The following is a 20,227-nucleotide window of genomic DNA, read 5'->3' on the forward strand; positions in this document are numbered from 1 at the left end:
CGTCGTAAGCATCCCCCATGTGATTTATTGCCATCATCACAATATTTTGTTTGGAGCTGTAATCCTCCGGACATAAATCAAGTCATTAGAAGGAATGACGTTTAATCCTGCAGAAGATGCTGTGGTGGGCTGAGCAGCAGTGAATCACCTCTCACTGTGAATTACCTCTCACCCTGCTAGTGAATCATTCATTCTAGAAAGAACGGCCCTCCACACACCTACCTGGCCCGCTCCTCATCCCTGCCACGCGCAGGCGTGAAAGACAGACGGCACAAGCCAGGCTTCTCTGTTTCCCAGAATAGCACATTTCACAACCGCAAAGAGGTGCCCAAAACACATGCCCGGTGCTCCAGACTGGAGCCTTAATTCCTCCGGAAATGCACGCAGCCTGGAGGGGCTGCCTCTGTGTCCGTGGTGGGCTCTCTTCGTCCCGAGAGCAGCTGCACTGGTTGGACTTCAAAGGAAGCAGGAAAACAGCTCAGATATCTTCTTTAGCTCTCCTTTCACAGTGACCCCAGCCGCCCTACCAACAGCCATTACATGGGAGCACATTCCGTTTGCAAAGCTGGCGGGTCTAATTGCAGGGCCTTTGGTGGAGATGTGCAGGCAGAGGCTAAGCAGAGAGTTTGAGGCCTTGAAAGGGGAATTCAGGGACCTCGGGCACTGTCTTCCAGGAGCCCAGTAAGCTCCTCCACCCCCACCCAGGCAAACACCGGCTTCCAGTTCCCTGCAAATGGCACCTCTCTTGGAGCAAGGAGACACCCCCAAAATGCTGGAGAGCGAAGAACGGGAAGGGGGTTGGGTCTTGGCTGACGGATTGCCTTAGAAGACTTCATGTTATTGAATAACGTGAATACTGTGATGATGGCAAATTCCAAGTGCGCATGAAGATCGTGAAAACAGCTATTTCCAGTGTTTACATCTACTTAATATTCTCGTGCTCAGAGCTAAAGAGGCTGGCGTTAGGCGGTGACGTGGGCCTGTTTGAAGGATGCTGGAAGTCGCGGGCCTAGGTTGCATGGTGTGTGTCTGGGCTGCCTCCCAAACCAAGGTATGTGGCCCAGATCTGGCTAATGGACAGTTTCACCCAAGCTCTGTCCTGTTTCCAGCTGAGAGCTGCTACCTGCAGGTGCTGCTCGAGTCTGTCTCTGGTTCACCATAAGCCAAGGTTGGGTCTTCTCCCCCAAGGGCTCCTCCATTCCCTGAGACCTCCCTGTCTGGGGGGTCCTGGCAGCATGCTATGGGAGGAGTCCTCCAGACATTTCCCTCACCCTCACCCCTCATACCCCTGACTCACCAAACCCTCTAGCCCTCTGGCTTTGTTGTTCTGCGAAATCCAACATTTCCTTTTCCTGCCCCCGCCCAACCTGCCTAAGTTCAGATGTCCCCACTCCTCACCTCCATCATAAGGTAAGAACCTGAATTTGTTTTCCCACTTCCTTTTGGGCCTCACTCTTCTCCAAGTTCCCCAGTCACCTCCAGAATGACTTCTGAACATGCAGCCCTCAGGAGTCTCTCCGCCCTCCCCACTTTCCCCAACCCTGCAGTCAGCACCCCAGGGCTCTGGAGGCTGTACAGGTATGAGATGCAAAGGGCCTGTGGTTTAGGTGTGAGTGTGGTATGGGGGTGTGGAGCCAGCCCCGTCTGGCATGGCTGTGAGGGGCAGTGGAAGACAGGCTGTCTGTGCTCCCATGATGGTCTGGGGCCCCCCGGTCAGCCCACATGGCCCTGTGGGGGCTCCTGCTGCTACAGGGTGCTGGGCTGGGCGGAGGAAGAGCTGGCCATTCAGGATGGGCGCAGTGGCTCATGCCTGTAATCCCAGCACTTTGGGAGGCCCAGGCAGGTGGATTGCTTGAGCCCAGGAGTTCAAGACCAGCCTGGGCAACATGGTAAAACCCCGTCTTTACTGAAAACACAAAATTTAGCCAGGTGTGGTGGCGCACGCCTGCTACTCTGGAGGCTGAGGCATGAGAATCGCTTGAACCAGGAGGTGGAGGTTGCAGTGAGCCAAAACCATGCCACTGCACTCCAGCCTGGGCAACAGAGTGAGACGCGGTCTCAAAAAAAAGAAAGAAAGAAAGAAAGAAAAAGCCAGCCATTCAGAAGGGAGCAGAAAGGGGCTCTTGGACAGGTATCCAGGGGAGGTGATGTCCCCACAGCCAGCCACTGACAAGCCCAAGATTGGCATCCATACTCAGGTTTGGTGTCTTTTTTTAAGAGATGGGATCTCACTATGTTGCCCAGACTCAACATGGGAGCTCAAACTCCTGGGCTCAAGCAATCCTCCTGCCCCAGCCTCCCGAGTAGCTGGGATTCCATGTGTGCACCACCACGCCAGTATTATGCTCAAGTTTGACCCCTCAAAGAAGCTGGTGTAATCCTCAGGCCAGAGCCTTCCAGAGCTTCTCTTGCCCCAGCCCTTGGCTGGACCTGACTCCAGCTTCAAGGCCCTGCCCTGGGAGATTCACCCCGGCTCTGAAATGTAGACTGCAGCTATCCAGACCCTCAGCAGGGAAGAGCCGGACTGACGGCCAGAGCCCCTGAGTGCTCCGGGCAGTCCCTGGCCTTGTCCCTGCAACCTGTGAATTGCCAGAGTCTCTGTTCTGTTCTGGTAGGGTGGGGTGGGGGGGCACACAGGATGACCCCTCAGCTGCAGCTGCCCCTCGGTGTTCCCTGAGATGCCAGAGAGAAGACACTGGAGATGTTGGTGTAGGGGTGGGGGTGGGCCTGGAACTGTAGCTGCCCATTCACTGTGCTTGAGTCAGGGCCGTCACCCAGACTCCGGGACCCCTGTGGGTACAGTCAGTGACCATCAGTGCTCAGCCGTCTGGGAGCTCTTCCAAGGATCAGAGCACCCATCCCTGAGCCCCTAGGCAGCCCTTTGCAGTCTGGAGCCCCACTCTCCCCAGGGTGTCTGCAGAGCCCCACTCAGGCCAGAGCGGCCTGCAGTGGGGGTCACTTCAAAGAAGCATCACTTAAGACAGATTCACTTTTGTGGCTCTTTAGAGTATCACAGCAACAGCTGTGACAGGCTTGACAGCTCCAGGCCAGCTCAGTAATTGACGTGGCAGCCAGAACAATGCATCCCAAGGCCGGCTGGAGCTGGACCGATCATTATCTTGCAGCTGGGCCACAGTGGTAATGAGGCTGCCGTCCTGGCTGCCTGACTCCATTCCAGGGTGAAGAAGGACGTGCTGCCCACGTCTGCCCCTGGAGGGCCTGTCTCAGGGCTGGGCCAGTGGGTAGGGAGCACTTTTCCTGTAAACAGGCATGTGTTAGCACATTCTTGCACTGCTATAAATAAATACCTGAGACTGGGCAATTTATAAAGAAAAGAGGTTTCATTGGCTCACGGCTCTGCAGGCTGGACAGGAAGTGTAGCCCCAGCATCCACTTGGTTTCTTGGGGGGGGGTGGGGTGCTCAAAGAGCTTTTACTCATGGCAGCAGGCAAGCGGGAGTGTGCGTGTCACTTGGTGAAAGCAGGAACAAAGGGTGAGACTTGGGGGCAGGCGGTGCCACACTTCACAACAACCAGATCTCATGAGAATTCATTCACTATTACAGGGATGGCACCAAGCCATGAAGGATCCCCCCATGAGCCAAACACCCCCCACCAGGACCCACCCCCAACACTGGGGATCACACTTCAACATGAGATTTGGGCGTGGACGAATGTCCAAACTACATCAAGACCGCCCCTTTATGGGGCCACCCCAGCCTCGGGCTCCAGCCTGACTCACTTGCTTCTATTTGCTGGTAACCCCACAATGGGAATTCACCATTATTTAGACCAAATGAGGTGCCTTCCTGCAGAGCTGGCTGGAGAGTGGTCACCACGTGCCATGTCAGCCAGACAAGAGGAGGCGTTGACATCCGTCCCGTTTGACCCACCAGGCATGGTGCTGTGAAGCCACGGCTGCTCAGAGCCCGGGGTGGGATCCCAGTGGGCCCAGAAAAGGGCAGCCTCCAGGCCCAGGCCCACTGCCTCTACCCCTCTTTCCCTGAGAAGTGCTGGTATCATGCCCCCACTGGCCCAGAAGAGCCACAGGTGGCTGAATGAGCTCCCACAGGCACGTCTACCCCCCGCACCTCTGACCAGCCACCCCTGATCCCCTAATTCCCTCTCCTCCAACTGCCCTCTGGATGTCTGCACTTGGGAGACCTGTAGTCAGGTCTCCTCAAAGTCCACAGGGATCTGTCCTCCTGCGCAGGGAATAGCATCAGCATTCACCACTGCTAAAGTCAGAAGCCAGCGTCTCCCTCTGCAGTCAGCCAGTCCCAGGTCCTGCTGATGTAGTGGCGAGTTCAGGCCAACTTGTCCTGGCCCCCAAGGGCCCAGCCCCACATGACATCAGTAGTTTGAAATCTGCCATGATGGGATTTCAGACCACGGAAATCAGCAAACACTGCAAACCAGGCTGCTCCCCGCTCCCACCCCATCACCCAGAAAGTCAGGTGTTCAACATTTCCCAGCACACCCCCATCTCCCGAAATGTTCTTCAACTCTCCCTCCACTGTTTCATCATCCCCCGGGTCCAGGCCTCAAGAGTCTCCTGCCTGGATAGTGACAGCAAGCCCCTGACCAACCTTTCTGCTGTATCTTTGACTCCATCCCAGAATGGTCCTTAAATTCAAAATAACTCCACACCCTAAAGCTCTTTGAGACTCTCCTGGGCCTTAGGAGGTAAGGTCTAGTGTCTTTGCATGGCTGTAAAGCCTCTTTCTTGCCAGCCAGCCATCATAGTTGCCCTTTCTTCCCTCCCTCTCTCCTTCCCTCCCTCCCTCCCTCCCTCCCTCCCTCCCTCTCTCTTTCTTTCTCTTTCTTTCCCTTTCCTCCCCTCCCTCCCTCCCTCCCTTCCTTCCTTCCTCCCTTCCTCCCTTCTTCCTTCCTTTCTCTTTTCTTTTCTTTTGAGACAGGATCTCACTCTGTCACCCAGGCTGGAGTGCAGTGGTGCAATCATAGCTCACTGCAGCCTCTAACGCTTGGACTCAACTGATCCTCCCACCTTAGCCTTCTGAGCAGCTGGGACTACAGGTGCCCATCACTGTGCCCAGGCTAATTTTTTCATTTTTTTAGAGATGGGGTCTCACTATGTTGTCCAGGCTGGTCTTCTGGCCTCAAGTAATCCATCCATCTTGGCCTCCAAAGCACTGGGATTAAAGGTGTAAACCACTGTACCTGGCCCTGCCTTTTCTTGACACTCTTCAGTCTCTGGACCCATCTCTTCATCCCAGGAGCCTTGCTTTCATGGTGGAAGGCCATGAAGCTCTGCCAGAAATGTCCTCATTACCCTCAGGTGCCAATTTATTGTCACGATCTTCAGGAGCTGTCACCTGCAACACTGAGCTAGCTAACATGTCAACTGTCCCACATTGCCTGCAAAGTCCTCCATGGCTGCCATCACACATGGAGTTGCTGGCCAGTGCCTCTCCTCCTTGCTAGACTGGAAGCTCCATGAGGGCAGGGGCCACACTATCCCATTCCCGGTTAAGACACTGTCATCAGTACCTAAGATGCTACTGGCCCGTATAGGTGCTCCATCAATGTGAAGTGAATGGATACATGGTGGCAGATGGCAGGATCATTCCATGTGGTGTGCTGCAAAGTGGAGGCCAGCCAGTTGGTCTTGCTGTCAACATCCCACGTGGGAAGCAGAGACAGGGCAAGCCAGGGAGCGACACGGGGTTGTGGGATAGGGCCACGCAGTTCGTTCTTTCCCATTTGCAGCAGCAACCACTAGCTCTGGCTTGTTCTTCCAGGCCCACATGTGTTGAAGGAAGACAAGCAGCCAGGCACGGTGGCTTATGCCTGTAATCCCACCACTTTGGGAGGCTGATGCAGGAGGATCACTTGAGGCCAGGAGTTGCTGGGCAGCATAGTGAGACCTTGCCTCTATGAATTTTTTTTTTTTTTGAGACAGAGTCTCACTCTGTCGTCCAGGCTGGAGTGCAGTGGCACAATCTCAGCTCACTGCAACCTCCACCTCCCAGGTTCAAGTAAGGCTCATGCCTCAGCCTCCTGAGTAGCTGGGATTACAGGTCTCCACCACCACACTGGCCAATTTTTGTATTTACTTAGTGGAGATGGGATTTCGTCATGTTGGCCAGGCTGGTCTTGAACTACTGACCTCAGGTGATACACCCGCCTCAGCCTCCCAAAGTGCTGGGATTACAGGCATGAGCCAGCACACCTGGCCAAAATATACATATATATATATATATAGTATAAAAATATGTATATATGTATATATTTTTTTAATTAGCTGGGCTTGGTGGTGCACACCTGTAGTCCCAGCTACTTGGGAGGCTGAAGTGGGAGGATCACTTGAGCCCAGGAGTTCAGGATTATAGTGAGCCATGACCACGGCACTCCAGCATGGGCAACAGAGTGAGACACTGTCTCAAAAAAGAAAGGAAGGAAGGAAGTGGGGGAGGGAGAGAGGGAAAGGATACATAAAGGAAAGAAGAGGCATGATCTGCTGTAAGCCATGTGCCGTGGACTCCTAGAAACCACACAGGGATGTGCACACAACCACACACTCCCCACCCAGGGCACGCTACATCACACACACAGGAAGCAGGCACCTGTGCAGCACAAATGTGTGCTGTGGTGCGTTTCCTCGGCATGCCTGGTGTGACAGACCATAGGACATGCACACCTGATCCCATGCGACATGCACATGTGTAAGGGGTGATGCAGTGGGTGGCGCGGGTGTGCTGGGGTCACACACACCCTGAACACTGTAGAGGTCACTGCAGGCTCTGACCGAGGGATGCTGAGAAGCAGGAGCTGAGGATCCCTCCCTGTAGACAGGCAGGGCACCAGCTCAGGACTCCCCTTCCCAACCCACTCAGTGATGGGCAGGTGGGTAGATGTGGCGCAGGCGGGACAGCCGTTGGGTTTGTAGACTGGCTAACCAGCTGACCGGCTGACTGACAGGCAACTCTGATGCTCGACTCTCTGACAGCTCCAGGGGAATTCACGGCCAAGGCTGAGCTGACAGGAACCACCCAGCTGAATCGTGGATCCTAATCACTAAGGCGAGGGAACAGAATCACTAAACAAAACAAGTGCGGTCAGAGCCGTCAGGCGCTCATCGGCCCGAGACAGGAAGATGCAGGCTCCGCTCCTCTGCAGATGCACCCCAGCGTCGCTGCGCTGGGGGTGGGAGCTGCGCTGCGGGAGATTCAGCCCCTGCAAAGGGAACCAGGTGATCAGCATGCCAGGAGCAGCTGACTTTCAACCAATGGGCTCTGGCTCTGCCCCGCTTCGTGCCCCATTTGGTGTGCACATTTGTGGATTTGCAAGATGCATATGTTTGGCACATTTTACCGATGAATTTTTAGCCCATTTTACCAATGAAACAGGTTCAGCAAGGTCAAGGCACTTGTCCAAGGTCACACAGCAGTGGGTGTGTGCGCTTAGTTTTCTCTTTTTTTTTTTTTTTTTTTTTTTGAGATGGAGCCTTGCTCTGTCACCCAGGCTGGAGTGCAGTGGCACGATCTCAGCTCACTGCAATCTCTAACCTCCACTTCCCAGGTTCAAGTGATTCTCCTGCCTCAGCCTCCAGAGTAGCTGAGATTACAGGCACCCACCATCATGCCTGGCTAATTTTTGTATTTTTAGTAGAGACAGGGTTTCACCACGTTGGCCAAGTTCTTGACCTCAGATGATCTGCCCGCCTCAGTCTCCCAAAGTGCTAGAATTACAAGTGTAAGCCACCACGCCTGGCCTGTCTTCTAATTTTTGATGTGCTAAGCCTGCATTAAAAACTACAACTCCACATGGACCCTCCAGGGTGGTCCTCCGCGTGGTCCACCGAGGGAGGGAGTAAGCCTTTGCTCTGGTCTGAGCCAAAGGTCACTGTGACTGAGTTTGATCATCTCAGAGCCTAGGGGAAGAAGCCCCCCACCCAGAGGCCGAAGCTGGAGGAGAGAGGCCAATACATGACCAGTCTGATGCAGCTCTCCGGCGTGTCTGGCCTGACTGCTGCCTCCCCTCGAAGTCCACACTCTGACCACAGAGCTGTCATCAGGGCCCAGGAACAGCCGGCACCTGTGCTGGGGCAGCCCTGCCACCTGGAACCCCACGTACCTGTCCCGTGTCCTAGGGCAGCAGGTGGCCGTGACTGTGACAGAGGCTGGTCTCCAGGCTGTGCCCTGGGGACCCAGCAGAGAATGTAAGAAGTTGGATTTTCCCATGAACACAGGTGAGAATTGAAGCCCTTGGGTGAGGCTTTTTTCCAGGCGTTCTGTGCCCAGGAGTCCAGGCTGCCCGCTCATTGCTGCATGTGTTGAAACTTCAGTTTTGCATCTAATTTGCATATGAGCAGCCTGCCTCAGATGGAGGATGCAGTTCACAGTGAGGCAGTCAGAGGCCCATGGGGACAATGTGTCCCTCAGCCCTGGGGCAGTGGAGACCTCACAAGGGCAGAGCCTGAGCCGGTGGGAGAGGAGCCAGAGAAGGTGTGGCCCGGTCCCAAAGCAGGCCCCGGCCTGGCGTACTGTGGATGGTGAAAGGAGCTGGCAGAGCCAGGCTTCATGGCCACCCAGCCAGGGCTGGGGGTGGACAGACTCCTCCAGTGGGATTGCCCCTGTCTGCATCTAGCCAGGGGGCTGGCACCTGCTGCCCAGATGCGTGGGCCCTTCCCAGCTGGGAGGCTCCAGCCAGAACCCTGGGCCCAGCTTCTGGGAAGCCCCATACCCTTCCTCATGTCCAAGGCCAGCTCTCAGTCCAGAAAGCACCAACCTTTCCACAGGCATTGATGAGCATTGTGCCAGAATGACACAGATGGACATGACACAGGCCCTGCCCCAAACACACCGAGAACCAACAACCCTTCACTACTGATCAGCAGGCGATCTAAACCAGCAGACGAGCTGTTTCTTCACCTCCTTCAGGCTATCCTGCCCTGTCTTCAGAACATCCAGCTGGGCGTGGTGGCTCATGGCTGTAATCCCAGCACTTTGCGAGGCCGAAGTGGGAGGATCATTTGAGCCCAGGAGTTCAAGACTGCAGTGAGCCAGGATTATGCCACTGCACTCCAGCCTGGGTGACTGAGCAAGACTTTGTCTCTTCAAACAACAAACAAAAAAACACTCTTAAAGCCCCATGAGATCACATGAGACCCTGTCTGTACTGGGTCAAATTGGGTGCCCGCCCCACGCTCAAAAAATGCTCAATCCCAGCTCCCTGTGCTTGTAAACTGTGACCTTGTAGGGTCTTTGCAGATGTAATCAAGTTAGGCCACTAGAGTGGGCCCTTTTTAAAAACATTTTATTTCCATAGGTTTCTGGGGAGCAGGTGGTGTTTGATTACATGAGTAAGTTCTTTAGTTAGCGGTGAATGGTGAGATTTTGATGTACCCATAACTGGAGCAGTGTACACTGCACACAATTTGTAGTTTTTTATCCTTCACCCCCTTCCCACCCTTTCCCCGAGTTCCCAAAATCCACTGTATCATTCTTATGCCTTCGCATCCTCATAGCTCAGCTCCCACTTATGAATGAGAACATACAATGTTTGGTTTTCCATTCCTGAGTTATTTCACTTAGAATAATAGTCTCCAGTCTCACCCAGGTGGCTGCAAATGCCATTAATTCATTCCTTTTTATGGCTAAGTACTATTCCATCATATATATATATATATATATATATATATATATATATATATATATATATCAGAGTTTCTTTATCCACTCGTCGATTGATGGGCATTTGAGTTGGTTGAGTGGGCCCTATTTTAATATGACTGGTGTCCTTATAAGAAGAGGAGAAGAGACACACGTGTGCAACAGCTGTGTGAAGACAAAGCAGAGATTGATCTTCTGTTGTTGCAAGCCAAGGAACGCCTGGGCTGTCGAAAGCTGGAAGAGTCGAGGAAGCATCAGCCCCCACCCAAGAGGCAGTGGAGGGAGTGTGACCCTGCTGGCACCTTCATTTCAGACATCTAGCCTTCGGAACTGTGAGAGAACACATTTTTGTCATTTTAAGCCTCCCAGTTTGGGATACTTTGTTACAGCAGCTGCAGGAACAAACCAAGGCACCTCCCGTGATGGTTAATTATATACGTCACCTTACCTAGGCCATGATGCCACAGGGTTTAGACAAATGCCAGTCTTTGTGTGTGTGTGTGTGTGTGTGTGTGTGTGACAGAGAGAGAGAGAGAGAGAGAGATGGAGTCTTACTCTGTTGCCAGGTTAGAGTGCAGTGGCGCGATCTCTGCTCACTGCAACCTCCACCTCCTGGGTTTAAGCGATTCTCCTGCCTCAGCCTTTCGAGTAGCTGGGATTACAGGCACACGCCACCATGCCCAGCTAATTTTTGTGTTTTTAGTAGAGACGAGGTTTCACCATGTTGGCCAGGATGGTCTTGATCTCTTGTGGTCTCGCGATCCACCTGCCTCAGCCTCCAAAGTGCTGGGATTACAGGTGTGAGCCACCACGCCCGGCCAGGAAGGCATTTTTTAGATGTGATTTGCTGTAAAATGTGTAGCCTTTGAGTAGAGGAAATGACCTTCCACAATGTGGGTGGGCTTCATCCAATTAGTTGTAGGCCTGAAGAGAAAAGAGTGAAGTTCCCCAAGTAGGAGGGAGTCTCGGACCTCCTTCCCATGCAAGCTGCAGCACCAGGTCTTCCCTGGGTCTCCGGCCTGCTGGCAGATTTTAGATTGCCAGCCCCCAGAATCACATGAGCCAGTTTCTTAAAATCAACCCCTCTCACTCTCTCCTCTCTCTCTCTTCTTCTTCCTTTCCTCCTTCTCTCCTCTCCCTATCTGGCTTCCCTCTCTCCTTCTCCCCTCCTCCACCTCTACCTCTCCCTTCCCTCTCTCTTTCTCTCCGTCTCTTTCCCGCCTCCATATATATCACCTGTGGGCTCTCTGTCTCTCTGATAACCCTAACTAGCATGCCCCCCCCCATTCAGAACCCTTCATACTTCCCATGGAGTGGAGCCTGGCATTTCCCTCAGGCCTCTCTCCCCCGACCCGCCCACCTTCTCTCCTGCCAGCACCCTGCACTCGGGGCAGGCCATCTGTAGCTCAGCACTGCACTGTCAGGTCAGGTGCGTGACCAGCTGTGGGGCTGCCCCAGGGCTCGGAGGCCTTTCTTGTGTGCACCTTAGGTGTGGGAGCTGCTTCTTCCTAATGGGGGCATGGAAGCAGCAGGGCAGAGGCTGGCAGCCTGGGCTGTCCGGACAACAGTGTTCATCCCACCAGATGCCACTGTAAGGAGTCCAGGTGGAGCCGAAGCTCAGAATCCGGGTACTGCACGTGCTGAGGACCAAGATGCAGTCGGGACCTTGCCTTCAGGGAACTCCCCACCCCCAGTCAGGCCAGCCTGAGCCAAGAGAAGCAGCCAAAAGCCCTGGAGGCTCCCTGGCCTGTTGGGCAATGGAAGTGGACGTGGAGTGGACAGCGCCAATGGGTGTGGGGCAACCTGCCAGCAGACTCAGCCACCAGAAGCCCTGGGCACATGGAAACGCGGCCACACAAACGGCCCCATCAGGAAATCCCAAAAGACCAAGAAGCACGACTCAAACTCCACCACAGACAGGGACCTGGGACTGGCATGGCCGCTCCTGCCCTCCTTCCCCAGTTCTCTCCCATGCCTGTCCCTCTGCAGATTTGACTCTTTAAGGACAGTCGCAGTGATGGGAGTGGCGGGACACTAGCATCATCGCCCATCAGGGCTCGGGGCTGGGACATGAGCAGCCAATGCAGCCGTCATTCTCCCAAGAGTGAGCCACCTGGGGCTGGGGGAGGCCAAGGGCTCATTCGAGGCAGTTGGGTCCTGTCCTCACCTGTCAGTGCTGCCTGTCTACAGGGCCTGACCAAAAGGCTGCTCCCCAGTTACCACCCTCCATGGCTCCTGGGCAGTGGGGATTGGGGCTTTTGTGTGGTACCCTGCAGGTCTTCCTCCTGTGAGCCTAGAGAGGAGCGGGCAAGAGACCCTTCTCCTTGGACATGCTGGTATAGCCTCCTCCCCAACTCTGCCCCAAACCCAGGCCTGATGACTAAGAAACTGGCCTCACACACTCATCAGCCTCTGCCTCTCCTCAATCAGGAGGCTTTTCAGCTAAACGCTGAGAACTTCAGCCAATGAAGAGTTCACACCGTGGAACACATTTGGCAGTGCCCATAACTCACGCCTTGTTTATTCTCACCGATGCTCTTATCATAGCGCATGTGTTCCAGCCACTCCACGCATGTCATCTGTCCAGAAAGAGAAAGTGCTTGTTTATTTCTTACTGTGCGGGGGGATGGAGCTCCCTTACAGATTGTGAACCTTATATTGAGAGGAGAAGAGAGGTAACTCAAGACACCGAAAGTGGGGTGTGCGTGGTTGGTCTTGGATTCTGTCGCAGGGGTGGAGGTGGGGAGGCAGGGAAGGTGCGTGGCAGCATTGGTGGCGTTGGATGGAAGAGGAGGTGGGTTGTGGCTGGAGTTGCTCTGCAAGGCCACTGATGTTATCTAGATTGTACGTTTTATTTGGGGGCTTGAGAGGGGCTGGAGGTGGTTATACTGAGGCCAAAACTCCTTCCCACCCATAAGTGCCCCCCACGGCACTGGTACCACTGACCCCTGGTGGCAAACCTTCCTCATCCTCGTGAGCCCTTAGCTGTCCTTCCCTGAGCGCTGATGGAGCTGTCCAGGGTCCTGACGTGCAGCCCACTTGGGGATGTGCAGACCCCTGCCCCAGGATACCTAAGGTTTCTCCTGGTTCTCACTTGCCCAGAGCCAGCAGTGGTCTTTGCTTCAGCCTTTATCTGACTGGTGCATGGAAGAGCAGTTTTCTTCCTAGTGGGGACGCTAGGTTCACGGCAAAGGGGAGGTCCCTTTAGATGTCCTTCATTACGTTTCTTCTTTATTCGAAAGTGAACTTGTAGCCAGGTATGGTGGCTCGCACCTATAATTCCAGCCCTTTGGGAGGCCGAGGCAGGAGGATTGCTTGAGACCAGGTGTTTGAGACCAGCCTGGACAACATAGCAAGACCCCATCTCTATTTCTAAAATAAACGTAAATTTTTTTTCTTTTTCTTTATTTTATTTTATTTTTTTGAGACAAAGTCTCACTCTGTTGCTCAGGCTGTAGTGCAGTGGTGTGATCTCAGCTCACTGCAATCTCTGCCTCCTGGGTTCAAGTAATTTTCATGTCTCAGCCTACTGAGTAGCTGGGATAACAGGCATGCACCACCATACCCAGCTAATTTTTTTGTATTTTTAGTAGAGATCAGGTTTCACTATATTGGCCAGGCTAGTCTCGAACTCCCGGACTCAAGTGATCAGCCCATCTCAGCCTCCCAAGTGCTGGGATGACAGGCATGAGCCACCGTGCCCGGCAGTAAATTTTAAAAAATGTTAAAGTGAGCTTGTGGGGATAGGTCTAATCTTTGCCTGATAAGCTGCCATAAGTCTAAGGGTTGGGAATAGCTTATGGCAAACTCAGGCTCTACTTAAGATGTTACTGATCTCTCTTATTCGCCACAAGGCAATTTTTCCTTTCAAAGGAGGAAGTTGCAGGCAGGTTGGCTTTATGGACACATGTAAACAGGAAATCAGGAGACTCGCCCAGCCCCAGGCTTTGTCTAGAAGGAACTTTTCCTCTAGTTAATGCCAAGGGCTCTAGCTCAGCGAGCATTAGAGTGGGACAGCCCCAAAAGCTTAGGCTCCAAAAGCTTAGGCTCAGAGTCCAGAGGTCCAGGAGACAGTGTCCCCCTGTCCAGTCCTCACAGGTAAAATGGAACAGGACCACAGCCCACTGCCCTCTGAGGCTGTGGGGACAGTGCCAGTGGGAGGTCATGGCCTTAGGGGCTGCAACCTCAACAAGCACATGGCCTTCCATCTTCCCCCCAACTGGCAGGATCCCTTTTGGAAGTGGCTTCTCAGCCCCACTCTTGGCCAAATCTGGCATGACTCATTTGCTCCAGAAAAGGAATATATAAGCACTGTCACACCTTGACGAGATGACAGGAGTGACAAGCAGAGTGATTTCCCATATCTGAGACTCTAAGGAGGAGAGGTGGTTTAGCAGAGCCAGCTGCCATAACCAGAAGAAAATAATTAAGGAAATCTGGCAGAGTAGAGGAAAACCAAGTGGTGCAGCGGGTCCCTTCTAGTGAAGGGAGCTGTCATCATCGGCTGTGGGAGAGAAAGGAGCTCTGGAGGCTCGTGCTGGGACAGCTGCAGTAATGATGGGATGGGGAAGAGGAGGGGGTGGCTGTCAAGGAGGGAAATAGACTCTGGGGATGGCAGGGGGTGGCAATGAGCAGCTTGATTCTAAAGACTCCTCTCTTAGGCCAGGCACCTGCTACTTACACCCCACACCCTGAAGGGTGCAGCCAGGTCTACTTGGAGCTTCCCCTCAGTCTCCAGGGAAGAGTCTAGAAGGCCTGTTTCAAAGATCCCCCACATGCACACATGTGCACATAAGCTTGGGAGTGCCCAGGAAGATGGGGACACTCTGCCCTTTGCCCAGGGGAGAGCATACCCTTGTTCCCAGCCCAAAGGGACAAGCGGAAGAAAGATGAAATGTGTCCCAGTTCTGCCTGCATTTCTGCCTCTCTTGGGACTTGAGGAAGGTTCGGGCAAGCTTAGGGAATTCAGGCTGTCCATTCCAGGGCTGACCTTGCATCTCCTTCCTGGCCTGCTAATGACTGAAGGAGACGTGCGGGCACGGCCTCAGCCTTAGACTGTCTGGGGCATGGCAGTGGCTGAGTCTGTAAAACTGGACCCCATGGAGAAATCCACAGAATCTCTGGCTCAGGGAAGACCTGGATATCCCTTCACCAGCTGGGCTTCTGCCACTGGACCTCTGCCCAGGACGTGGAGACAGGCAGGAAAGTGGTGGGACACTGGAACCCCCCTCCCGCAAGCAGCAGCCAGGATTTGCTCAGGTGTGGTCGGGCACGGTGCCCCGGCGCGCCAGCCAGAAGATCCAGCTCTCTCCTTAAGGGATAGCTGGCTCTGATGGTGACCATGGCTTTTGGCAGAGCCTCAGGATGAAAATGTCCACCCACATGGTACCAGAACAGAAAGAGCCCCTGATTCCTCGGTGGCCAGGTAGGGACTGGGGAAGGAGGCTCCAGCTTCTAAATAGATTCCCCCCAAAGGGAATCTCCTTGTCCTCCTGCGACTTTCCCCCAAAGCAGACCAAATGAGGTATGACACAGAATATTCTGCTCTGGCCAAAGGTTCACCTCACCAGAGCTTGCTTCTTAGGTGAGCCCAGCCCAGGCATGGGCCTCCTTGGTAGGCAGAGGGGGCGTTCCAGAGCATGGCCATTGATGCACTGGTCTCTCTCTGTCTTCCTGAGGTCATCAGTAAGTTAACCCTGGACAATTACCCTCTACCTGGGCACTGCTTAGGGCTTTGGGGGAGACCAGGGCGAGCAAGATATGCTTAGCTCACCCCAGAACTCCAGAGCCAGCTGAGAAGGCCAAGATCACAAAACAAATGCCCAGGTTAGAGAACTTCCTGTAGCAAGAGGAGAAGAAGCACGTTCCATTCCTAGGCCTGGTGTGTGCAAATGTGTGGGTGTGAATATGTCATATTCCAAGCATGGAGAATCCACAGTGGCCAGAACTGGAGCATGGCTGATGGGGTGTGGAGAGAGGGTGGATCGAGCTTTCTGAAGGGTCCTTTCCCTGTGACTTAATGACATGGTGGGGTGCAGGAGGAGGTGGCCTGTGAGAGTCCTGGCTGCTCCACAGGGCAGGTATGGGCACACCTGGGCAGGGTGCCTTTCCAGACCTTGTAGATCACATCAGGAGGCAGGCGTGATGCAGAGAAGAGAGCCTCAGCTGCGAGCCAGTGGGACCACATGTTTGCTGCGTCCCCATATTCTGCATGGGTAGGGGATGGAGGGGCTCCAGCACTGAGCCATGCCCTAAGCTGCCTTTCCCTAGAGCCTACCCCAAGATCCCTCCAGCCTGGATGTCCACAGCCAGCAGCCCATAAGCAGTTCCCTGGGAGCCATGTGGCAGATCCGCTAATACTGTCCTCTCCTCTGTTTGCTTTTCAGGAATAAAGTTCAACATCAGGCCAAGGCAGCCCCACCACGTAAGTTCTGAGAGTCAGATAAATCTCAGTGCACACAGCCCTTGGGAAACTGGGGAGGGCTGGGGAGAAAATTAGGAGCTCACATTGAATCCATTCTTGGAAAGAAAAATGTGTCCAGCCTTTCCCAGGAGCCTTGGGAACAAAGCCCAGGGCTCTGGACCCATGAATTTTCCCTTCCTTGTTAGAAGGCTTCTTTGCACGGTGCTAATAGAGGCCGTAAATCTGAGCCCGCCTGCAGGCCACCTATTCCCGCCACCCTCTCCCAGGCCAGGTTCCTGGGAGGACCGCGCCATCTTGTGGCCGAAATGACACTTACACCTCAGCGGGAGGGAGGCCTTTGGGTGCCGGGCCAGGGCTCAGACCGGAGGGGTCTCACCTACAGGGTCAGCCTGTCTCCCTCACGAGAGGGACAGGAACCCCAGCCGTGATGAGAGTCTGACCTGTGTGGCCCTCAGTGCCCAGCTGTCCTTTCCACTCAGATAACCACTTCTCTTCTTGCCCCAGGACCTCCCACCAGGCGGCTCCCGGGATGGTGACTTGAAGGAACCCACAGAGAGGGTCACTCGGGACTTATCCAGTGGGGCCCCGAGGGGCCGCAACCTGCCAGCGCCTGACCAGCCTCAACCCCCGCTGCAGAGGGGAACCCGTCTGCGGCTCCGCCAGCGCCGTCGCCGTCTGCTCATCAAGAAAATGCCAGCTGCGGCGACCATCCCGGCCAACAGCTCGGACGCGCCCTTCATCCGGCCGGGACCCGGGACGCTGGATGGCCGCTGGGTCAGCCTGCACCGGAGCCAGCAGGAGCGCAAGCGGGTGATGCAGGAGGCCTGCGCCAAGTACCGGGCGAGCAGCAGCCGCCGGGCCGTCACGCCCCGCCACGTGTCCCGTATCTTCGTGGAGGACCGCCACCGCGTGCTTTACTGCGAGGTGCCCAAGGCCGGCTGCTCCAATTGGAAGCGGGTGCTCATGGTGCTGGCCGGCCTGGCCTCGTCCACTGCCGACATCCAGCACAACACCGTCCACTATGGCAGCGCTCTCAAGCGCCTGGACACCTTCGACCGCCAGGGTATCTTGCACCGTCTCAGCACCTACACCAAGATGCTCTTTGTCCGCGAGCCCTTCGAGAGGCTGGTGTCCGCCTTCCGCGACAAGTTTGAGCACCCCAACAGCTACTATCACCCGGTCTTCGGCAAGGCCATCCTGGCCCGGTACCGCGCCAATGCCTCTCGGGAGGCCCTGCGGACCGGCTCTGGGGTGCGTTTTCCCGAGTTCGTCCAGTACCTGCTGGACGTGCACCGGCCCGTGGGGATGGACATTCACTGGGACCATGTCAGCCGGCTCTGCAGCCCCTGCCTCATCGACTACGATTTCGTAGGCAAGTTCGAGAGCATGGAGGACGATGCCAACTTCTTCCTGAGCCTCATCCGCGCGCCGCGGAACCTGACCTTCCCCCGGTTCAAGGACCGGCACTCGCAGGAGGCGCGGACCACAGCGAGGATCGCCCACCAGTACTTCGCCCAACTCTCGGCCCTGCAACGGCAGCGCACCTACGACTTCTACTACATGGATTACCTGATGTTCAACTATTCCAAGCCCTTTGCAGATCTGTACTGAGGGGCGCCACAGCTGGCCGGGTCCGCCCTGCCCCGGTCACTCACCTGTGCTCCCGGGCATCCTCCTGTCCCTGGCTCCTCATCCTGGGAGCAACAGGGCTCTGAGGACGTGAGGAGCCATCGCTGTGGGAGGCAGCTGGCCCTGGGTGGGGGGCAGAGGCACCCAGCCTTGGATGGGGACCCCAGCCCCTGGCCTGTACCTGTTTCCTCATTCCTTGGCTGAGGGAGAGGCTGAGAACTGGGCAGACACCCCTGGAGCTCAGCCGACAGTTTCGATGAGCAGGGAAGTCTGAGGCCCAGAGGACGGGGGCCCCAGCGGTAAGGGATGTCCCGCACTCCCTTAGCCATTGCCTTGGACCAAACCACGTGGTTTGCAGCTTTTCTACGAGCCAGGGGGGGAGGTTCCCTTGGATTAAGGTTCCAAATAAAGCACATGGTTTCCAGAGCAGCGGTGTGTACTCTGTGGTGGCGTGGGAGCACGTGGACCCTGGGCTGGGCTTTCTGGGGCTCTTTCTGCCTTCCCGGGGCAGCTTGAGCCAGGTGCTGCAGGCCCCACTGCAGAGAAGTCCAGTTCAGGAGCAGCTTCCTGGGAGAAGAGCACAGAGGACCCAGCGGCTCTCAGCCAGGACCTGCAGGCGTCTGAGGCTAGGTCCCAGTCAACTGGGGTGCTTCCGTCTCAGTCCTGGCACATTAATCCTGAAAGGAAAAGATAGGCCTGTTCCTATGGGGGCCTCCTGGGGTGTCTTCTTATCAGTGCACCTTGCAGGGGCCTCTGGGGACTGCCAGAGCAGTAGCCAGCTCTCCAGGCAAGCTGCCAATCAGGGCTGAGGCTGGAGCCAGGGGGCACGGGGCATGCATCTCGGTGGGTGTGGTACTCCCAGCAGGAAGCAAGGCTGTCCCTGGCTTTCTGCACCTCTGAGCCAAGCAGGACTCTGGCCTGAGGCTGTCATCTGCAGACACTCACCCTGATCCCTGGCCCCAGTCACCCTGATCCCTGGCCCCACTCACCTGACAAAACCACCTCAGGGCTGTCAGGATGCACATGCTCTGGAGGAGGAGAGGAGAAGCCATAGAGGAAACTTCTCCAAAAGCATATATGTTCACACCAGAGAGGGCTCCAGAAGTGTCAGCAGTCAATGTGGTTCTGGGAAGGTCTGGGAGGAGGTGTTTGTTGGAATGTTGAGTGTGGGCATGAGTGTGGCTGCATTTGGGTTTTGTTTGTGATGGGAAGGGCTGCCTGACTCTGGAGTCTCTGCCCTCTGTCAGCCTGTCTGCAGGAGCCTCTGCATGCCCTCCTGGGTCGTTCTGTGGGTTACTCTGTGGGCCCTCCCAGGAGGCTGCCCTCTGTCTGTCCCCACTTGCTAGGGGAGATGCTGCTGATTCTCCGCGTGGAGGTGCCACTGGATCCCTGGGTGGACCCCCAGGTGGAGGCCCTGCTGATTCCCAGGTGGAGAAACTGCCGGATCCCCAGGTGGAGGAACTGCTGGATCCCCAGGTGGAGGAACTGCTGGATCCCCAGGTGGAGGAAATGCTGGATCCCCAAGTGGAGGAACTGCTGGATCCCCAAGTGGAGGAATTGCTGATCCCCAGGTAGAGGAAATACTGATCGCCAGGTGGAGGAGCTGCTGATCGCCAGGTGGAGGAGCTGCTGATCGCCAGGTGGAGGAGCTTCTGATCCCCAGGTGGAGGAGCTTCTGATCGCCAGGTGGAGGAGCTGCTGATCCCCAGGTGGAGGAAATACTGATCGCCAGGTGGAGGAGCTTCTGATCGCCAGGTGGAGGAGCTGCTGATCCCCAGGTGGAGGAAATACTGATCGCCAGGTGGAGGAGCTGCTGATCGCCAGGTAGAGGAGCTTCTCATCCCCAGGTGGAGGAGCTTCTGATCGCCAGGTGGAGGAGCTGCTGATCCCCAGGTGGAGGAGCTTCTGATCCCCAGGTGGAGGAGCTTCTGATCCCCAGGTGGAGGAGCTTCTGATCGCCAGGTGGAGGAGCTTCTGATCCCCAGGTGGAGGAGCTTCTGATCGCCAGGTGGAGGAGCTGCTGATCCCCAGGTGGAGGAGCTTCTGATCCCCAGGTGGAGCTTCTGATCCCCAGGTGGAGCTTCTGATCCCCAGGTGGAGGAGCTGCTGATCCCCAGGTGAAGGAACGACTGGATCCCCAGGTAGAGGAACTGCTGGATCCCAAGGTGGAGGAGCTGCTGGATCCTCAGTTGGAGGCGCTCCTGTATTACTAGTTGGAGGTGCTTCTGGAATCTCCCCAGGCTCACACCAGCCTGAGCTGCTCCATCTCCTTTTCTGCCTCCATCTTGGACCCTGGAACCTTGCAAAGGGGAACAAGGCACTGAGCCTTCCTCCTGCCCCTTTGGGGTAACATCCATCCAGGAGATCTGAGAAGCAGGGAGACCTCCCTCAGGTTCCAGCTGGAAGCGGCTTGGACCATCCGACGGAAGTGACCCAGAGGGGCAGGGAAGAGGCTGTGGTCAGGGCCTGGGGAACTCTTGGGACCCGTGGAAGCTTAGACAGCAGATGCTGAGGGGCCCAGAAAGCCAGAGCAGCTGCCC

General features: G+C 55.5%; 1 protein-coding gene across 4 annotated transcripts in view; it reads left to right on the top strand.

The window, feature by feature from the left end:
• CHST8 (carbohydrate sulfotransferase 8) overlaps positions 1-18,113 on the top strand; it is a 156,352-nt gene extending 138,239 nt beyond the window's left edge. For 3 of the 4 annotated variants that reach the window (XM_054673273.1, XM_001153658.4, XM_001153717.5), the window contains 2 exons: positions 16,021-16,058; positions 16,563-18,113. In XM_054673273.1, coding sequence (XP_054529248.1) covers positions 16,021-16,058; positions 16,563-17,669 — 1,145 coding nt within the window. In that variant the 3' untranslated portion in view covers positions 17,670-18,113. Of the gene's footprint in view, positions 1-6,969; positions 8,212-16,020; positions 16,059-16,562 lie in introns of all 4 variants that reach the window. The other variant, XM_009435246.5, reaches the window with a different exon arrangement.
• The last annotated feature ends 2,114 nt before the right edge of the window (positions 18,114-20,227 follow it).

This window comes from Pan troglodytes, chromosome 20, assembly GCF_028858775.2.
Source record: "Pan troglodytes isolate AG18354 chromosome 20, NHGRI_mPanTro3-v2.0_pri, whole genome shotgun sequence".
Classification (NCBI taxonomy): domain Eukaryota; kingdom Metazoa; phylum Chordata; class Mammalia; order Primates; family Hominidae; genus Pan; species Pan troglodytes.